Source organism: Helianthus annuus, chromosome 15 (assembly GCF_002127325.2).
Source record: "Helianthus annuus cultivar XRQ/B chromosome 15, HanXRQr2.0-SUNRISE, whole genome shotgun sequence".
Lineage (NCBI taxonomy): Eukaryota > Viridiplantae > Streptophyta > Magnoliopsida > Asterales > Asteraceae > Helianthus > Helianthus annuus.
In genome coordinates this window covers 105398120-105419598 of record NC_035447.2, presented here as the reverse complement: position 1 = coordinate 105419598, position 21479 = coordinate 105398120, and the positions used below count along the sequence as shown (strand labels likewise).

The 21479-nt window shown below is 37.2% G+C and overlaps 1 protein-coding gene and 2 long non-coding RNA genes across 3 annotated transcripts; all 3 read right to left on the bottom strand.

The window, feature by feature from the left end:
- Positions 1-8279: 8279 nt before the first annotated feature.
- LOC110909953 lies at positions 8280-10515 on the bottom strand. Its single transcript, XR_002575734.2, has 3 exons — positions 10432-10515; positions 9865-9931; positions 8280-8533 (listed from the first exon to the last, which is right to left on the bottom strand). It is a non-coding gene; the product is annotated as an uncharacterized LOC110909953 (long non-coding RNA).
- A 4148-nt stretch (positions 10516-14663) lies between these two features.
- Positions 14664-16845, bottom strand: LOC110909954. Its single transcript, XR_002575735.1, has 3 exons — positions 16766-16845; positions 16199-16265; positions 14664-14867 (listed from the first exon to the last, which is right to left on the bottom strand). It is a non-coding gene; the product is annotated as an uncharacterized LOC110909954 (long non-coding RNA).
- A 2617-nt stretch (positions 16846-19462) lies between these two features.
- Positions 19463-21148, bottom strand: LOC110909955 (glucan endo-1,3-beta-glucosidase 8). Its single transcript, XM_022154677.2, has 2 exons — positions 20811-21148; positions 19463-20558 (listed from the first exon to the last, which is right to left on the bottom strand). The coding sequence occupies exons 1-2, from the start codon at positions 21146-21148 to the stop codon at positions 19463-19465; spliced, it is 1434 nt and encodes a 477-aa protein (XP_022010369.1).
- Positions 21149-21479: the final 331 nt, after the last annotated feature.

The window sequence follows — 21479 nt, the reverse complement described above, 5'->3', positions numbered from 1 at the left end:
GCTCTGTCATGGCAATCTCGAATAAAGTGCACCTTGATATCAATGTGCTTGGTTTTAGAGTAAAAAACAAGTTTTTGATAATCTGTATAACGGCATCATTATCAAATAAGTAGTAGAGTTTAGATAAGTCAAACCGAAATCCTGGAGCTGAAGTTTTATCCAAAGAACTTGGAGCTTCAGGCAGATGCTGCAACATGCTCTACTTCCGTGGTGGAGAGAGATACAGTTTGATGCTTCTTACACTGCCAAGAAACGAGTCTGTTCCCCAAGGATTGGTACCCAGCTGATGTAGATTATCTATCCCTGTATGTCCCTCCAAAGTTGTTGTCTGAAAAAGCAAATAAATCAAAGTTTGAATCTCTGGAATGCCAGAGTTCGAGTTTAGGAGCTCCCCTCAGATATCTAAATATTCTTTTAACAATAATTAGATAAGAGAGTTAAGGATTAGCCTGATAACGAACACACTAACAAACGACAGACATGATGTCTGATCGGCTTGCAGTCAAGTACATCTGTGAACCAATCATAGATCGATACACTGTCTGATTAACATGGCTTCCTTCAGGGTCCTTAAACAATAACAGCCACTCTGCAAGTTGGGAGTCTATTGTCCCTGGGTCTATCATGCTGAATTTTGCAAGAACGTCGTGAATGTATTTACTTTGGTGAAACAAGATTTCTTTATTATTCTGACGAACTTGCAGACCCAAAAGCAAAACCTTTTTCACTTCTCCCAACGAGTGGATTACGAACTTCTTTCTCATCATCCAAAAATACGAATGGCCTTTAGATGTGCCATCAATGTGTGTATCTCACCAAGATCCGGACCTTCAACTTGTTCAAAATCTTGAACTGCCAATCATGCCTAGTTTCTCACTATCATATCGGGGTCATCTTGTTTGATTCTGAATAGACATGAGTTGATGTCCCCTGAATTGCTGTGGGATCGCACACCAGCAGCTATAGTGCCAATTGTATTTGAGATTGAGAAACTTCTTGATATTATACCAGATTTCTCCCCCTCATTTGATGCAGTAGCGATGTTGATCACTGGTGGATCTACAATGCAATTGAGAGAATTGCTCCCAGAAACAGAGAAGTTCCTTAAGCATTTGAGGGTCCTGAGGAGGCTTCAGTGTTATGAACTGCACCATCAGGGATAGTTATCGCAGGTTCAGAAACCAGCTTCTGAATAGGTCGAATAACGAAATACCGAGTCACTCTAGGTGAAGAGAACCTCCATTCCTATGTCGTGCATCTGTAATGCACTCAACAGGCTGTCCTTCAGCTCCGGGAATTAATTGACGTCTGAAAAAGGAAGAACTCCATTATTGACCATGCTCTTCCTGGTGAAATTTCTGGATTCTCCTTTGCGAAGTTGACATATCCTCCGTCGAATACTTTTATGTCATTCAACTGGGACATGTCTCCCGTCATGTGCCTAGAATAACCACTATCAATAAATCAAATTCTAAAGATAGCCCTCCATAGCCGTTCCTGCACAATCAGTGGAATCAGTTAGAAACTGGAACCCAGGCCATAGTGGACCTGTGTATGAGACTTCGCGAAAGATCATTTGGCTCTTAACATCGCTTGTGGTTTTTGGCGATGAAATGGATGTTGATGGTTGCGAACACGGAGACTGGCATCCAACAGGAGTTTTAGGTTTCCAATTTATGGTGTTTAAAACACTTCCATTTAGTGGAAAAACTTTTGTTTTTCTTTAAAACCTATTTACATTTGAAAGTTTTTGATTTTCCGGTTTTGCTAGATTCCAGTCTCTGTCAGAAGGCCTTACTTTGGGAGGTCTATTTTTGATAAAGTGAGAGTACATAGCCTTCTGATGATACGTGTTCCCAGAGTGGTAGGGATGATGAACATAATTTCTTGCAATATGTCCTGGAATTCCACAATTAAAACACGTTTGCCTTTTTAAGAAAAAGACATTTAGTTCTGCTTATGTTATTCTCGAGAACTGAGCAAGTCTTTTCTTTTCATTTGGCGCTGATTGCTTTCGTGCATGTTTGATCTTGGATGGACCCTGCTCACGGTTGTCAGCATGAGAGTAAATATCCGCAGCTTTACCCTTTAGTTTTGGCTCAGTTTGCCTGAGACTTGGGTTTTCCTTTTGAACTTTCTTTTCCCGTTGCCTTCTGTTTTTACGTGGACGTTTCTTCTTTGAAGGAACAGATTCAGTAGATTTTGCTTTATTAGAAACATTTTCTTCAGAATCTAATCCTTTAGGATCAAGAGCTGAATTATCTGTTGAATTGACTTCCGCAGATTCCTTTCCCCCAGAAACTATAATCTCAGGAGTTTTTGTAGAAAAGGTTTCCACAAATATCTCTTCTTCAGTTTCATCATTTGAATCAACTGACGAATTAATTTCCATGGACTTCTTTTCTTCAAGCTTCGAGATCCCATGAGTTTCTTCAGAATTGGATTCTACGGATATCTTTTCTTCAGCTTTATCAACCTCTGAGTCCTTGACATCAGCTGATTCTATTTTCTTATGCGAAGAGCAGTCTATGTTTGAAACAGTTTGGCTCTCTTCGGACGTTGCACTGCTCGATTCTGAGTATTTGTTACATTCAGAATTCTCAGAAGTGCTATGCTCATTATCCGATGTACCAGAATCTGCAACTTGACTGTCAGGTTCATCAGATGATCCCTCTTCATGAGTTTCTGATGTATCATCTGACGTTTTAGGCATACTAGAATAGTTGTCTGAACCATCAGAATGACTTTCTGACTCACTTGAGACATAGGTCTCAAGTTTATCAGTCGATACATCAGGTTTCCTGGTGAAAACATTTTCATTACGATCTAAAATCACAGCACCAGATTCATCAGTTCTAGTTGGAACACCATGAGCCTCAGCAAACGAAGACATAACATAATTCCAAATGTCAAGATCACGTTTGAAACATTCGAATTATCAGCAACATCAGAATGTGGTTCATCATCCACTGTGGACTGTTCTTCGACTGTCTCTGATTCTGCACATGAACTAGAACAATTAGTGTTATCAATAGAATCAGAATCTAACAAATTTTCTTCGATCTCCTCAGCGGATCTTTCAACTGATTCTGTTTCTTTAACATGTTCTGTTTCTTTTCTCATTTCGGTTTTAGTTTTTTTTACCTGCTCGGATTTGCCAGCTGATTCATTTGAAAAATTTTGATTTTCATTTTTAACAAAGTTCATTGGTTTCTTGAAATCAGCAGTTTGGCCATTTTTAAACTTTGATGGTTCGTATAGGACATGATCACTAGGTTTGTCATACATCATTTTATCATAATTTTTCATCTCCTGCTCAGTAATAGGCAGTCTAGAGTAATTATGATTACATTTTATCATAATTTTTCATCTCCTGCTCAGTAATAGGCAGTCTAGAGTAATTATGATTATATGGTGGTGGAACCTGTGTGTATCCCAAACCCTTTCCCTTATTTTCTTTATAAGACAGTTGCACATTGCACAGATTACGAACAGTATCACTGGAAGTATCAAACTTTTTGATGTTTAACTCATTTTGTTTGTACTTTCTAGTGAGAAGTTCCAGCTCAGCTCTCACAGAGTCGCATTCTAATGTTTTAACTGTGAGCCTGTGTTTATAGTCGTGAACCCAACACTGCTGTTGATTCACGTCTCTGTGCAGCTGAGCTATATCCTTCTTGAGTGCTTCAATCTTTTCATAGAGAACTTTATTGTTCTCTCGAAGCTTGATGTACTTTCCCATAACACTGTTGTAATCAGTGATTAATGCTGAGTTTTGTGATCTCAGAAAGGCAACTTTCTTTCTACAGTGCTCGGAACATAAAAGAGAGTTTAGTTTTTCAGAGAGTGATTTCGGTTCTTCAGTCTGGGCCACTTTATCGGGATGAAAGTCTGTTGAGTGTGAGGTCTTCTCATCAGTTGATGTAGCAGTCACGGTCGAAGATGAGGGAATCTGAGTAGTGCTGAGATCGATAACAAGTGGCAAATTAGCAACGGCCTTCCCACAGTTGGACATAGAAGACGATGTGTTTGTGAGATTCTAACTCCTCTGCTTGTCCTCCTGGACGTATTCATTGACGAAGGAAATTACATCTCTCGTTTTCGTTGTGCAATGATTGCATTTTCCCATAAATAGCAACACGATAGTCCCATGTCTTGCTTCGAGGCAATCCGTACAAAAAGGCTCTGTTAATCCTACCACGTGTCACATACAATCCGCTCTTCTCAATTTCAGAAAGCAGCAGTGTAAACCTTTTGATTACGTCTTCTACGCTTTCACCCTCAATGAAACCGTAACTATTAAGTTGTTCCGAGAGCAATTGACGTTGAGAATCAATACTTGGAGAAGTCACTGTCGAACCAAGTTATCGTAGAACACGAGCCACGACAAGAGACAATGCACACACTAATTCAAGCACGTCGCAGAGGTACGAACCGGTTTCCTTTACTGCACCTCAAAAGCTTGTCAAAACTTATCAAAATGAGCAAACCCCTTTTTTTAAGGTTTTTTCTTTTTTAGATTTTACTAAATAATTTTTTAGTTTTAAAAAAATAATAATTAATAATTTCTAATATATTATATAAACCTTTTTTTTTAATTTAATATTTTATAAGATATACATTAATAGAAAATCTAATTAATATTATAATTATATATATTAATAATAAAAACTTTTATAATATTAATGATTAAGTAATGATTACCTAATAATTATATATTATATTATAATAATCTAATAAAAGCTAAAACAACATACGACGTCGTCTCTATCTTCTTTGTAAATCACCCGAAACCCTAATAACTAAACGCAGCCGCCGCCAACTTTTCCGACAACACCGGAACTGAAAATAATGATGATGATGATAGTCGCCGGAGGTGGTTTACGACGGATGTGTGGAGGTCGGCGACGATGATGATGAACGATGATAATGATAGTCGCCGGAGATGGTTGACGACGATGACGGAACTGAAAATAACGATAGAGAACGACGAAGTTGATGAACGATTGAATAGACGATAAAGAACGAGAACGATGATGGTTGAAGACGAAGACAGAGATTGATGTTAGATGAACGACGAGAAAATGATATGCGGCGGAGATTTACAGAAATGATGAAGACGACTTGTGGTGGTTATGGAGGTGAGTTGAACGGAGAAGTTGAACGGAGAAGATGACGGAGTGAAGAAAAACTACGGAGGTGTTACGGTGATTGAAGATCCAAAATTCGATCAAGGCCGGAACCTGCAAAGGTGGTTTGGATCTTGTAGGGGATGAGGGCTTGAACCTGCAAAAAAGTAAATTGTTAGGCTCGCCGCAGAGATGGGAGGGCCCCTCTGCGACCACCCTCCAGCGTGAGAATAAGTATTGGTAGAGAGAGAAAGTAAGGACGAAGGTTCAGAAAATCGTACTTGGCAATGTACTTGAACTGGGTATTTATAATGGTTAACTGAGATGACGTCATTCGTCTAGACGCACTTATTCGGATATCCGTCTTTGGTGACATGGGGCACGAACATCTTCAAAATGTTCGTCCATAGGTGGCTCGGTCCGTCCCTAAGGATAAGGTCCGGATTCGGATATGTATCTTCAGTGATGGTGGTGGCTTTTCGGAGACGAGCGGTGTACGGTGATCGAAACGATGAGTTAACAGTGAACGGAGATCGGTGGTCGTCGATGAAATGGTGACCGGCGGAGAAGATAACTGGTGACGTTGGCGATGATGGTGGAGGTGATAGTGCGAGTTGCAGGTTATTCGGTGTTCGGAGAAGATGAAATGATGAAGAAGATGAACTATGATGAATGCTTATCTCAGATGGAAATGTTTGAAGTGATGAATCACGGATGATATCGGGTAAAGAAGAAATTGATCTCGGATAAAACGATGTTATCTCGAATGAATTGATGAGTATGAACAATGTCGGATGTATCTCGGATTGAAGATGTTTGAAGTTGTTTGATGATATCGGATTATCACGGATGAAGTCGGATGAAGATTGTTGATCCGAGATGTTGATGTGAACTGATGTCGGATGATGTCGGATAATATTGTGTTATATCGGATGTTAAAAATGATGATGATACGATGATGTCAGATGGAAGAGGATAATATGATAAGGTGATGAGGGTGTAAGGGGCACTCCTCTTTTAGGGGAGTCCCCTCTCTTACACACACTCAATCAGCACGCGTCATGTCAACTCCTCTCACACCCTCAATTTGATGGCGGCACTCCTCTCTTGGAGGACTTGTTTTTTTATTTTTTTAATTAATGGTGTGTACAAGTATGTAAGCCCAAGGTACATGTTGCCCAACTTTCACCCTTGATCCTTGTGCATTTCTATAGCGGTGAACATACACCGATTATGCTCCCCGATTTGCCTCACTGCGGGGATGGCGGCGGTGTACCCGCACGGTGAGCACACTCCCCGCATGAGGTCACCGAAGACACTGCCGACACCCTGATAATGCTGATGTTGATGATGACTGAATCTCGAATGAAACAAAATGAAACAAAACAAATTTATGTATCTCCACTGTTGTGTTCATATGATGATGTTTTGATGAATGATGATAACTGTGATGATATAATGATTTTTTTTTATATCTCTTAACACATTTTCAAAAGATCAAAACACCAAAATATATAGATTTTTTGAAGAATGCGAAGAACACGATGAAGAACACGAAGAACGCGATGATGATCTTCAACAAAGACTCAAAATTTCTTGAATGTTTGATATCAAAATAGGTCTGATACCAATTGTAAATTCCGAAAATACGGATCAAACAATGATATCAAACAATCACCAAGGATGGGCGGAATCCAAACTTGATGATCTTCAAGAAATCAAGATGAAAGATTTGTTGAATTGAAAGCTTAATCTTGCATACAACCAAGTTGTCTAATACAAGATTCAAAAACTAACCAACCAACCATTACTCCAAATTATCACTTCCTATTTATAGCAAGGGGTTTCCCCCAAAACCCTAGGGCCATTAACCTAAATAATCTCACTCTAATATCCACTAATCCATAAGCCCTCTTAATCATTTAGCTACTAATCCATAAACCTTCAAGGGCCTAATACTAGCGGCAACATGGAGGTGGCTGCCACGGTGGAGCTGGAAGCATTTAGTAATTTAGATTTGAAATTTAAAGGGTTAACACCTTTTTTGAAGATTCAAATGGAATAGGATGTTCTAATCACTTTATACTAAAGAATCTATTACCTTTTTTTTTTTTGCTAAAAATAACTAATCAAGGGTATTCTTCTGCGTCTTCTGTGCTAAAATAGTAGTTTTTGTTAACTACTATTATATGATGTTATTTGGAGTCAAAAAACATGTGAAATTACCTAACTATCCCTAACTTTAAGCAAGTGATTATCAACTAATCTATTATCAAATCTAATCTTTTATTATGATCAATTATGTCACATCTTTTGTGTTTAATGTATGCGCAGTTGACCTTCAGAAAGTCAACTGTCTCGTTTACACACTTCAAACCTTTGAACACGTATTCATCTAAATATGGTAGAAGTTAAAACTTGTAAACAATACAAAAATCCAAGCAAGTCGTATTCTCTTCACCTCCTCACTTGATGCGGACAACATAAGTACCATAAAACTTTTCGATAATCTGAAACCGACTTCAAGTTTCCAAACTACACATAATTCTAACTCTTAGTTAGTTATCCGGTACCCCAGGTAACCCGGAATAACTAGAAAAACTCGGAACATGCACAACTCGAAGCTTCCGAACTACACAAACTTCTAAATTTAGCTAAAAAATCCGGTACCCCAGGTAACCCGGAATTCTAGAAAATTCGGAACTGTAAAACCCGAAAGCTCTTGAAACCTCGGATCAAATCATTGAGCAATACTTAGAGTACAAAGAAACTCGGAACAGGAAAAGAAATAAAGGAAGCTCTGAAGAAACTTGGGGGCTGCTATCCGAAAGACTAATCTCGGACTAAAGAAGTTTGAACAGATTGATTTTGAACAAACTCGGACTGGCAGTCAAGAACAGAACTCGGACCAGCAGACAAGTACAGCAGTCAAGAAACAAAATTGTTTAAACTGTTAACCAAACTCGGACCTGTTGAAACTGATTACTAAAACTCGGACAACTAGTTCAAACTAAAACTCAGACAACAAATGTCCTTGGACCAACAAAGGTTCTAAACTCGGACCGCATAACTAAAAATGTAACACCCTTAATATTTAGACGGAATTTAACTAAGTATTTATATTAAATAAATACTAATCAGGGTTTACAAAAAAACTTTCGTGTTTAAAGACCAAACCTACTTGTTGTAGTACCCAAAACAAACATAAGTTAATGCATAACAAGTTTAAAGTTAATCCTTACTAGTCAGCTAACAACTAGTTTGAAGGATTCAAAACACGATTAACAAAACATTTACAACATGATTAAAGTCAAGACAAGATTTAGTTTAGTGCGGAAGCTTCAAATACGTGTTCGGTTCTTTACAATGTACTTGATCATCATCCGAGAGGTCCTCATCCATACCTAGGGTCAAACACTAAAAACATTAGTTTGACATTAATATGTTACATATAAACGAATTTCGACATCGAAAATTAACAAATAAAATACAAATTTTATGGGTTCCACCGTAACTTACGGTGACTACCGTAAGTTACGGTAGACCTTAAATGTCTCTGGTTCTGCCGTAACACAGGAGCGACTCACCGTAATATTTTGATCTCCACCGTAAATTACGGTGTATACCGTAATTTACGGTGGACACTGGGAATTTACCATTCAACTATTTTGTAGATTTCTCTCAAATCCGAATACCGTTTTAGGCCATTTCTTTTCATGTATGTCTGTAAATTCTTTACGGACATGTTCTTTTCAACTATCGTACCAACAATCGACTCACCGATCATACGGCTAAAAGTTTCTATACTACCAATTATTCAACCCATTCTAACTATAAGTGTTTATTTCCAATTTCTTATTCCAACCCTTTAGGTGCCGTTACCCAAGTTCCTGGGCTTGTACATCTTGGTGTGTTTACGTTATTCATAGTTTCATGTTTCCTTGGAAATGAAAGCTCGTTTTTCTCGGAATTCATCATTCCGTTTCAAACGACTCATTTTATTTATCTTTAGTGTTTGACCCGATATCACGGGTTCATAACTTAAATTAACATAACCAATTCATCGGTGTGGTACCATCCATTACCTAGCGAGGTATGAAACTTTCAAGTCTCTACCCACTTGATTCCTTTACAAGCCTCATTTTGACCCGTTTGGCTATCTAGTGAAGACCATCACTTTATTAACAAGCCAAACCTGATTTCAATTCTTTATTTTGACCCGTTTGATGGTCTAGTGAACTTCGCCACTTTAACGACGCATCAAACGCATCCATTCCACTACGACATCATTTATACACTAAAACCAAACATCTTTACATAATGTAACGAGACTAAAGTCACGCACTTGCATAATTCATCAACGTTGGTTTCTAGCCATAATTACCCAATTCCCGGGCTTGTTAATCTTAGCGTATCACTACCATTCCATGGTTTACGCTTTTGACCCCATTTAACTAGTGATGTTTAAGTCATTTCAAACACTAATAATTCGACCATTATTTAACCCGTTTGGTTTGTCGAGTGAGTTACATCACTTCATTGACGTTCCAACACGGCTATTTTAAACAATATCATCAACAACATATTTATTTAACTATTTTGACCCGTTTGGTTGTCGAGTGAGTTACATCACTTCATTGACATACCAAACATAATCATTTTCACTATATCATTATTAAACATATCTAAGACTAGGTTTATCTACGTAAGTGTAACGAGACGACAAGTCACGTACCTTTAAAGCACCCTCTTCAAACGCGTATCTTCGCCGGCTTGTCTGCTTGACGATCCGGATTCCTTACCTAAAGAGTTCAATTCGACTTGTTTAGAACTCTTTTCTTAGCATATATCGCATAATTTGCCGAAACTTACAATTATGCGTTTTAACTCAAATTTCAGTTTCTAAGCCTTCTTTGAGGCATTTTTACAAACACCTTAAGGGCATAATTTCTCAAAGCTTATGATCATGTTCATGGCTTGTTATTTAGCCAATATTAGCATCTACTAAGCATGTTCATATCAATTTTCACATTATCAATATCTGAATTCACTTCCTAGAATTCGAATTATACTAGAAAAACAATCAAATTCTAGTGTTTTACATGCTCCTACAAAACCCACCTATCACCTTCAATGGTGATTATGGTATTCACTAGAATTAAGCAAAATTTCAACAAGTAATTAAATAGGGTTTGTCCCTAGTCACTGTTTCTTTCAAAACAACTAACATGCAACATCAATTCTTGAATTTCATGAATTCACTCAAAAATTTGGGTGAAGATTTTGCATTGAAATTACATACCTTATGATCCCTTTTTAGAGGAGATCACAATTTCGTGCTTGAAAATCGATTTGGAACTGAATTTGGTCTTCAATTTGAGCAATTTATATGAAGTAGGGTTTGATGGGGGTTTCTTGGTCGCCCCCTGTCTTTTGTACGAACCAGACACACACTCAAAGTGTGTGTTTGGTATTTTTTTTTTGTTTTAGTAATTCAAGTTTCAAACTTGACAACTTTGGCCCCCATCAATTATTAAGTTAGATTTTTTTTTTCATGTTATCAACCAAGTTTCTTGTTATAACTAGACTTATGACTAACTAGGTTATTTATTCCTAGCTAGTTTATATTTGTTTATTTTATACTTTATAATTTCAATATAAAGTATTATATTTTCGGGATGTTACAAGTCCACCCCCCTTAAAAGGGTTTCGTCCCCGAAACCTTCTTTAAGTAGTCCTTTGGTTTGGACCTAACCGTCTTAGTTTCGTTTTTTTTTTTTTTCAAGGCATTCCGTCTTGTCCAGCATAAGGTTTTTATTCGTATTTACATGTTTGTCTTTTAGGCATATGTCCTTTTGGACCGTAACCTTTTATCATCTATTTCCTATCCTTGTCGCCTATTTGACCGGGTTGTCTTTAGACCATCCAGTCACTGAGTCCGTCAGCATACTTACTTCACGCTAACCTTACATTGACAAGTGCTCTACATAGGTCACAACATCATTTTGACTATAACTTGCTTTATCGCCTTGACCAATTGGTCACCATTTTACCATATACCTCGTTATTTGGGTATACTATAATGCCGTCGTCTGCATTTTGCGTGTTTATATTTTCACATCTAATAACTCGTATTATAACGTGGCTGTATTTTGTATTCCTTTTGTGTCCGTGATTACATCACGTCATGTTTAGGTTTATGTCAGCTTTTCATTATTATGAATCTTCCTTTGAATACATCTTCTTACACCTATCGGCGTTAATACCTATATCCTTTAGTATTAACCCTTTTTCTAATTTCTCTCTCTCGGTATTTATAGGTGTTAGAACATCGTTTCTTTACTAAAACTGAATTTTAGTTTAATGCTTTTCCCTTTAACCATGTCGTTTAATCATATCAGAAATTGACAACAAGAATTATTCTTCTCCGTTATCATTTTACGTGGGAACTCATGACTGGTTCCCATGCTATACATTATCGACCTGCAGGTTCCTTTACTTAGCTTTGTAGGCTATTTTATTAGGTCTTCACCCTTTTTTTTAGGGTGAGACCCTATAGTTTGTTCCGTTGTATTTGTGACCCGAAGGTCATTTTGGTCCCGTAGACCTTTACATTGTTTATAACCTGAAGGTTACGGTGATCTCATGGATCATCTTCTTTTCATATCTTTATTTAATGATATAAGTATACATATGGCGTTAAGGCACCCCCTTTTTATGTTTAGAATAAATAAATTTTTGCTTTCAAAAATTTATTTGACCTTGACCGTGGTCTAAAGCTATACTCATTTTCTTTCGGATTATCTTTCCGACTCTATGACTTCTTATGTCACCTTCGCGTTGGTTTATTTTACTCATACCGTTATTTGGTTTATGGCCCTATTTCCTTTCAACCCATTACCGGGTTCGTTATCTTAATGTTTTTAACACCCCGATTTTATTGGTTTGCGTTTTCCTTTCCATATTCTTTTACGACCTATCACATCGGTTCAGTAATATTTCGCACTTTCATTATTAGGGTTGCGCTTACTTGGAATATCAAGTATTATACTTTATTCGGCCCGTCCAATATTAAAATAGTTGGACATAACTATCGAAATTTTTGTTTTGCGAAATTTCATCGTCTCTTAGTTATAGCTCTTAATCCGAGTCTTTTGACTTTTAATCTGGGTCACCGTCTCTTGGTTTACGCATATATCCGTAGTCCTACCCATCTATCGGTTATTTTACCGAAGTCATTATTAGAGTCATCATTCTGACATGCATTAAAATTTCGTTTTGATTTATTCGGTGGTATTAGCGTAACCTGTCGCCTTTATTTCACCGATTCCTTAATTCTTCCATTTATTTTGTTTGACTTGTTCTGATGGACTTTATTACTTATAATAGTCAAACTTTCATCCTTGTGCCTTAGCATTCTTGTTTGTTAGTTTACAATTTTAATTACCTTGATTCTTATCCCTTCCCTTGGGCTTATTACCTTAATGTAATATGCTCCCATTATCCGGCTTCCGTTTACCTTTATTATCAAGCATTTTGCTTACTTGATTCCGACACCACCTTTCTGTTGTTAGCGACCCTTAGGTCTATTTCTTTTGCTAATGTTCCGAAGGCCCATTTCTCAAGTCTTATTTGGTAAAACCACTGTCATGGTTATACGGCTTTTGGGGTTTACCCGTTCTTATTCTAACACTTTCATAAAGTTTATTTTACTAGGCTTTTATATAATCACATCCATTACTGCGATCACTGTTCTTCCTCATGAGGGTTCGATTAATAATGTATTACTTGGATGGTTACCCCTACCCAAGTTTCTAAATTTGCATTTATTGATACTTTATTGTTCATAATAGCGAATAATACGTATCATTCATTTAACTTCTTTTTCGCGGATATTCTCGGTCCGAGTCTTAATTTCTTATCTTTAACCTTAATCCTATTGCAATAATAACAAAATTAATTCATTTAATTTTATTATTGTTTATCATTGCATGAAAATTATCCACATCATTGGTTGATGTAAATAACGCTCCTACGCGTTTTATTTAGTTCAGCCAAGTCTATAACCTTGTCTTCGCCATTTATTATTATTGCAATTTCCGGGTTCGAGTGTAATTACACTCCTTCCCAACACAAGGTTTATTCTCTTCATTAATTTCCCGGGTTCGAGTGTACACGCACTCCTTCCCATTGCAATATCTATCGAGATTACTTTTACCTCGATGCTCAATGTACAGTTTCAGCACCTCTTATAAACAATAGAACTTTTATTATTATCTATTTCTCTCTCTCTCTCTCTCTATATATATATATATATTAGCCTTGGTAATTTCGTTAACACTAATGTAGGATGTTAAATAAATCGGTATAAAACAAACGATTTACTTGCACTCGCAATAATTAAAAATTCATACTGAAACTTAATCTAAAAGAGTATACCTGAAACGACATCCGGTTCAGCTTTAGCCTCCGTGGCTGTTATATAAAACAATGTTGTCCTTGATTTCTGGGCATCAGACCTTGTGTCCGCTGTGTCCTTGGTTCTGAGCCTCTCTGGACAATTAGACTTTTTATGTCTTGGCTTACCGCATGTGCCCTTGTAAATTTTTCCACAAACTCTGCATTGATGTAACACACTTTTTGTAGCCCCCTTCTTGGGAGCTTTATTATACTTGGACTTCTTTACGGATCTTGGATTCATATCCAACACCCTCCTTTCTTCTATTTCTTGTAGTATGTTGTCTTTCAATTCAGCCATCATATCGTTCACCACCGGCACGATTGTGGTTTGTAATCTATCAATATACTGTGATAGACTATTCTCTAGAGCTTTTCCGACCGTCTCGGAAATCTTAGCTTTCATTTGTTCAGTCAATTGAGATGTCGAATCATCTCCAGTTACTCCAGACATTTCTTTAACTGAAACATCCATCACGATTTATCAATAATTATTTCATTCATTTCCATTTTATTATACGGAAATTTATATTATTCTCACTTAGTCATAAATAATGTGTTATTCTTTTTTTTTTTTTTTTGGTTTGGTCAAGTATATATCTTGCCTTACCTTTCTTACTTAGTGCATTTCCCGGGTTCGAGCGTATTTATACACTCCCCCCATCTTTACGCCATCTTGAAACTGAAATGTTTACACTAATTGTTAAACATTTCATCTATGACATATGCGTCATTCATTTTGATCTAGCCAAGTTCACCACTTGCTTAAATCATTTATGTTTAATGCACTGTTCCGGGTTTGAGTGTGTAACACGCACTTCCCGTGCATATCAAATCAAATTTCCTTTTTCTAGTATTCTAGTAAGTCTACTAAAGCAATTAATTCTTACCGGACGATCGATCAAGCTTGAACCGAACACTTTGTTGACAACCTTAAGCTCTGATTACCAACTTGTAACACCCTTAATATTTAGACGGAATTTAACTAAGTATTTATATTAAATAAATACTAATCAGGGTTTACAAAAAAACTTTCGTGTTTAAAGACCAAACCTACTTGTTGTAGTACTCAAAACAAACATAAGTTAATGCATAACAAGTTTAAAGTTAATCCTTACTAGTCAGCTAACAACTAGTTTGAAGGATTCAAAACACGATTAACAAAACATTTACAACATGATTAAAGTCAAGACAAGATTTAGTTTAGTGCGGAAGCTTCAAAATACGTGTTCGGTTCTTTACAATGTACTTGATCATCATCCGAGAGGTCCTCATCCATACCTAGGGTCAAACACTAAAAACATTAGTTTGACATTAATATGTTACATATAAACGAATTTCGACATCGAAAATTAACAAATAAAATACAAATTTTCTGGGTTCCACCGTAACTTACGATGACTACCGTAAGTTACGGTAGACCTTAAGTGTCTCTGGTTCTGCCGTAACACAGGAGCGACTCACCGTAATATTTTGATCTCCACCGTAAATTACGGTGTATACCGTAATTTACGGTGGATACTGGGAATTTACCATTCAACTATTTTGTAGATTTCTCTCAAATCCGAATACCGTTTTAGGCCATTTCTTTTCATGTATGTCTGTAAATTCTTTACGGACATGTTCTTTTCAACTATCGTACCAACAATCGACTCACCGATCATACGGCTAAAAGTTTCTATACTACCAATTATTCAACCCATTCTAACTATAAGTGTTTATTTCCAATTTCTTATTCCAACCCTTTAGGTGCCGTTACCCAAGTTCCTGGGCTTGTACATCTTGGTGTGTTTACGTTATTCATAGTTTCATGTTTCCTTGGAACTGAAAGCTCGTTTTTCTCGGAATTCATCATTCCGTTTCAAACGACTCATTTTATTTATCTTTAGTGTTTGACCCGATATCACGGGTTCATAACTTAAATTAACATAACCAATTCATCGGTGTGGTACCATCCATTACCTAGCGAGGTATGAAACTTTCAAGTCTCTACCCACTTGATTCCTTTACAAGCCTCATTTTGACCCGTTTGGCTATCTAGTGAAGACCATCACTTTATTAACAAGCCAAACCTGATTTCAATTCTTTATTATGACCCGTTTGATGGTCTAGTGAACTTCGCCACTTTAACGACGCATCAAACGCATCCATTCCACTACGACATCATTTATACACTAAAACCAAACATCTTTACATAATGTAACGAGATTAAAGTCATGCACTTGCATAATTCATCAACGTTGGTTTCTAGCCATAATTACCCAATTCCCGGGCTTGTTAATCTTAGCGTATCACTACCATTCCATGGTTTACGCTTTTGACCCCATTTAACTAGTGATGTTTAAGTCATTTCAAACACTAATAATTCGACCATTATTTAACCCGTTTGGTTTGTCGAGTGAGTTACATCACTTCATTGACGTTCCAACACGGCTATTTTAAACAATATCATCAACAACATATTTATTTAACTATTTTGACCCGTTTGGTTGTCGAGTGAGTTACATCACTTCATTGACATACCAAACATAATCATTTTCACTATATCATTATTAAACATATCTAAGACTAGGTTTATCTACGTAAGTGTAACGAGACGACAAGTCACGTACCTTTAAAGCACCCTCTTCAAACGCGTATCTTCGCCGGCTTGTCCGCTTGACGATCCGGATTCCTTACCTAAAGAGTTCAATTCGACTTGTTTAGAACTCTTTTCTTAGCATATATCGCATAATTTGCCGAAACTTACAATTATGCGTTTTTACTCAAATTTCAGTTTCTAAGCCTTCTTTGAGGCATTTTTACAAACACCTTAAGGGCATAATTTCTCAAAGCTTATGATCATGTTCATGGCTTGTTATTTAGCCAATATTAGCATCTACTGAGCATGTTCATATCAATTTTCACATTATCAATATCTGAATTCACTTCCTAGAATTCGAATTATACTAGAAAAACAATCAAATTCTAGTGTTTTACATGCTCCTACAAAACCCACCTATCACCTTCAATGGTGATTATGGTATTCACTAGAATTAAGCAAAATTTCAACAAGTAATTAACTAGGGTTTGTCCCTAGTCACTATTTCTTTCAAAACAACTAACATGCAACATCAATTCTTGAATTTCATGAATTCACTCAAAAATTTGGGTGAAGATTTTGCATTGAAATTACATACCTTATGATCCCTTTTTAGAGGAGATCACAATTTCGTGCATGGAAATCGATTTGGAACTGAATTTGGTCTTCAATTTGAGCAATTTATATGAAGTAGGGTTTGATGGGGGTTTCTTGGTCGCCCCCTGTGTTTTGTACGAACCAGACACACACTCAAAGTGTGTGTTTGGTATTTTTTTTTTTTTGTTTTAGTAATTCAAGTTTTAAACTTGACAACTTTGGCCCCCATCAATTATTAAGTTAGATTTTTTTTTTTCATGTTATCAACCAAGTTTCTTGTTATAACTAGACTTATGACTAACTAGGTTATTTATTCCTAGCTAGTTTATATTTGTTTATTTTATACTTTATAATTTCAATATAAAGTATTATATTTTCGGGATGTTACAAGTCCACCCCCCTTAAAAGGGTTTCGTCCCCGAAACCTTCTTTAAGTAGTCCTTTGGTTTGGACCTAACCGTCTTAGTTTCGTTTTTTTTTTTTTCAAGGCATTCCCTCTTGTCCAGCATAAGGTTTTTATTCGTATTTACATGTTTGTCTTTTAGGCATATGTCCTTTTGGACCGTAACCTTTTATCATCTATTTCCTATCCTTGTCGCCTATTTGACCGGGTTGTCTTTAGACCATCCAGTCACTGAGTCCGTCAGCATACTTACTTCACGCTAACCTTACATTGACAAGTGCTCTACATAGGTCACAACATCATTTTGACTATAACTTGCTTTATCGTCTTGACCAATTGGTCACCATTTTACCACATACCTCGTTATTTGGGTATACTATAATGCCGTCGTCTGCATTTTGCGTGTTTATATTTTCACATCTAATAACTCGTATTATAACGTGGCTGTATTTTGTATTCCTTTTGTGTCCGTGATCACATCACGTCATGTTTAGGTTTATGTCAGCTTTTCATTATTATGAATCTTCCTTTGAATACATCTTCTTACACCTATCGGCGTTCATCAAAAAGCAGTTTACACAAAACTCGGAACTGGAGAAACTCAGAGTTAAAAAGACTCTGTTCATAACTCGGAACAAACTATCTTGTGTTAAACTTCGGAACATCAGAAAACTGTAAAACTCGGAGATATGTTGAAACTGTGCAAAACTCGGAATATGTTGAGACTGCAAAACTCGGAATATGTTGAAACATGATAAACATCGGAACCCCGGAAACACAGAAAACATTGGTAAAGCTCGGAACAGTTAACTTTGAAAACTCGGAAACACATAAAAAATGTGAAGGTTAAAGCTCGGACCATCAACACTTCAAAACTCGGAACCACTGAGAATTCACAGCAAAACTCGGAACCAGTTTTGACTGTTTAAAGCTCAGACCATAAAGTATATTTCAAAACTCAGACATTTGACAATACTCGGACATGGTGAAGCTCAGAAACAAGTCTCCGGACTATCTCCCTAGTGTGACTTCACACTAGTTCACCAAAACCCCGGAACCACAAACACAAAGTTTTAAACTCAGACGGGTTTAACACTAAGAAAAACTCGAACAGAGCAATTTTTGGATCAAACCTCATATCTGCAACAACTTGGAAAACAAAACAACCACGAACAGCTTCATTTTCTTCAACTTTTCTGCAAAATCTTCAAGTCTTCAAGATGTTTGGCGGAAACAAACATCAAATCAAGAGCAATGATGATTAGGAAGGCGGTTAGACCATTCCGAATCGGTAACCATGCTCTGATACCACTTGTAAGGCCTCCTAATCCAAGATCTCACTCAACTAAAGCCACCAACAGGTGTGCGGAATCCACCTGATGATTAACCACTGCAGATGAAACACTAGTATGCAAAGATTTGTGAGAGAAAACAAGAATACACTGAGTATTCTTGATGAGGAAGATGAATGACGTCACTCACACAAAGCAGCCGCCAGACAAAACACACAATGATTAGGGTTAGGTGCACAGAATTTCACACAGAATCGCCACCTTGTCTATTCCACATAAAGGTATAAATACAAGGCAAAACCCGGACTTTCAAGACAAACTAGAAAGCCCGGACAAACAAACTACACAAAGCTCAGACCTTTTGTCCTAAACAAAACTCAGACAAAAGGCAAGGCTAAAACTTGGACAAAATGTCCAATAATAAAACTAGGACTAAGTTTCACTATATGTACAATAAAGACCCTACAAAATGGGAGACATGCACTTATCACCTAAAGTGCATTAACAGTTTTTGATGATTTATAAATTTTAGTTTGATATTCTTTTGTCTTACATGATCCGACCCGACCCGCTATGAACCGATATTTTTATACAACTAGGGGCCTAAAATCTTTGAAAATATTCCGCACCCCCAGGAAAAAATTCCTGGGTCCGCCACTGTATTTGGGCTAGGTTGAACATCTTTATACGTACAAAAAATATATGAAAATACAAAAAAAAAATTAACTTTGCTAACAATAAACCTTTTAGTTTATTTTGCCGGTTCTAAACCCGGGTAAAGGAGGGTTTTTTTTTTTTTTTTTTTGGAAAAAGCCTTGGGTTTTTAATTTGCTTTATTAGGCCACCAAAATGGTGAACGGTAACTCAGGAGTCGAAACATGAACAAATGACCATAGAGTAAATTTCTTAATTACACGTTTGGTACATCTTCATGATGCTTACAAAGTTGCAATCAAATCTAGTAAAACAAAATCAAAATCATCTATATCCAAACTACGACCCTTTACAATATCACCAACAAGCTAAACAAACCAACTAGAAAACTAATCATTCCGGCGACATTCCGGCCACCACCACTCATCAACTCCACCGGAAAAAGACACTCATCAGTGGAATAATTCCTGTTGGTGATCTTCCCAGCCCCATTGAAATCACAAGCCTCCACACTCTGTTGACTCATTTGAAAATACATATTGAATGCATATGATACATTCTTACGTTCACTCAATTTATTGCATGTTGATCCATATGAAAGGCTTGTGCAATCACTCAAACTACAAGCATATTCCAAATCTCTATTCACTTTACTCAAATTCCTCATATCATCATTCAAAACACACCATTGTTTGTCTAAATACTTCACATTCTTAGCACCAACCGGCATCTTTTCGTTACCCTCACCGGATAAATCGATAGGGAACTTCGGTTGTCCATCGTACCGGAATATGCCCCAGTGGCGTTCGAAGAAGCCCGGGGCGATACTCTTCTTGTTTTCATCTGTTAAACTAAAGAGGTAAACCTCTATGTAACCCGGGTTTCGGGGTGTACCTTTGTTAGATGATAGTTTGTTTAATAATCCATGGTAGAATTTTTGTGCCATTTTAGGGTTTGCTTGTTTGTGGCCATTTGTGGGCCATCCGATCTCGCCAACGATGATTTTAATGTTGCTAACGCCGGCTTTCTTGAGGGCGTACGAGAGGGTGTCGAGGTTGGCGTCGAACATGTTGGTGTATCGGATGTTTTGATCTTGAACGCCTTTTCCGCCACCTTCGAAGAACGCGAATTCTATTGGGAAATCTTCGTTTTCGTAGAGGCTAAGGAAAGGGTAGATGTTGACCATGAATGGGCAGTTGTGTTGGTCGAGAAATCTTGATATTTTGACCATTATATCTCGGATTTCGGGCCGGAAGTCTCCGGCCGATGGGCCCGCTGAGCCGGAGTCGTAGACGTCGGCGTTTTGAGGGATGGTTGCTTTGATTTTGTTGCCTAATCCGGCTTTGTTAAGGGCTTTTTGTACGTTTTTTAGGGCTGGGAATATGGTTTTCTCGAAGGCGCCTTTGTATGCTTTCAAGAACGGCTCGTTTCCAACGGCTATATACCTGAATTATGTATCATAATTCAATAACATAACACATAGCCAAACGTACATACAATGTATGATGCATATCATGTTGCATGCATGTACGTACACATATGCATGCACGTTCATGCATACGTACATGCATGCAGTATAAGCACATAAGAATCTTACATGTAGATACATGCAGTATACGCACGCAAGAATCTTACATGCATGCATGTATTTATACGCATTTTATTTATGCATACGTATAAATATATACATGTCTTACTTGATATCAACACCGCCATGATCACGCAAATGATCGGTAACATTTTCTTTGATATAATCTTCAACCGTGTCATAATCATCGCTAAATTCTTTAAGATTTAGGTTAGGGATACCCAGCATGACTTCGATACCCGTCCCAGCAAAGTGACCAACGGTCCAATGGTCCGAATCGAAAAGCTTAACCTTCTTAATCTTATTGTCTTTAAGCATCTGAACAACATATTGAGGATCAAGAGGTGTGGATGCCTGAGTACCCCAATTCACCCCTAGACAATGCACACACTTGGTTGCTAAAACCACACAATAACATGTCCATATCAAGACCATGGCTCGAGCCATGGTTCGAGAGAGTGCACCAATACTTTTTCAGGGTTTAGAGAGAGAGAGAGAGAGAGAGAGAGAGAGAGAGAGAGGTGGGTTATCGTAAGCTTTTTCTTTTGGTATTTCGTTTGGGGTCATATGAGTGGTTTGCTTTTCACATTCTTTTTATAGGTAGATTTCCGTACTTAACTTCTTTCTAAATTTAGTATGTGCTTCGAATTTGGTTTAAATTCCTTTATATATATCTAAAAAAAACTAGTTAATCCATCGGGATAAATTAGGGTGTTGGTGTGGGCTCAAGTTCCATAATAAAGTGGGTATTACGAGGATTTTAGGAGTATATTTTAAT

What these genes read in the sequence shown, in the direction of transcription:
- LOC110909955 (XM_022154677.2), bottom strand. Translation starts at nt 21,148, where the DNA reads ATGGCTCGAGCCATGGTCTTGATATGGACATGTTATTGTGTGGTTTTA. An exon ending in CATGGCGGTGTTGATATCAA is followed by an intron (nt 20,559 to 20,810) that starts GTAAGACATGTA and finishes TACATAATTCAG; the next exon opens with GTATATAGCCGTTGGAAACG.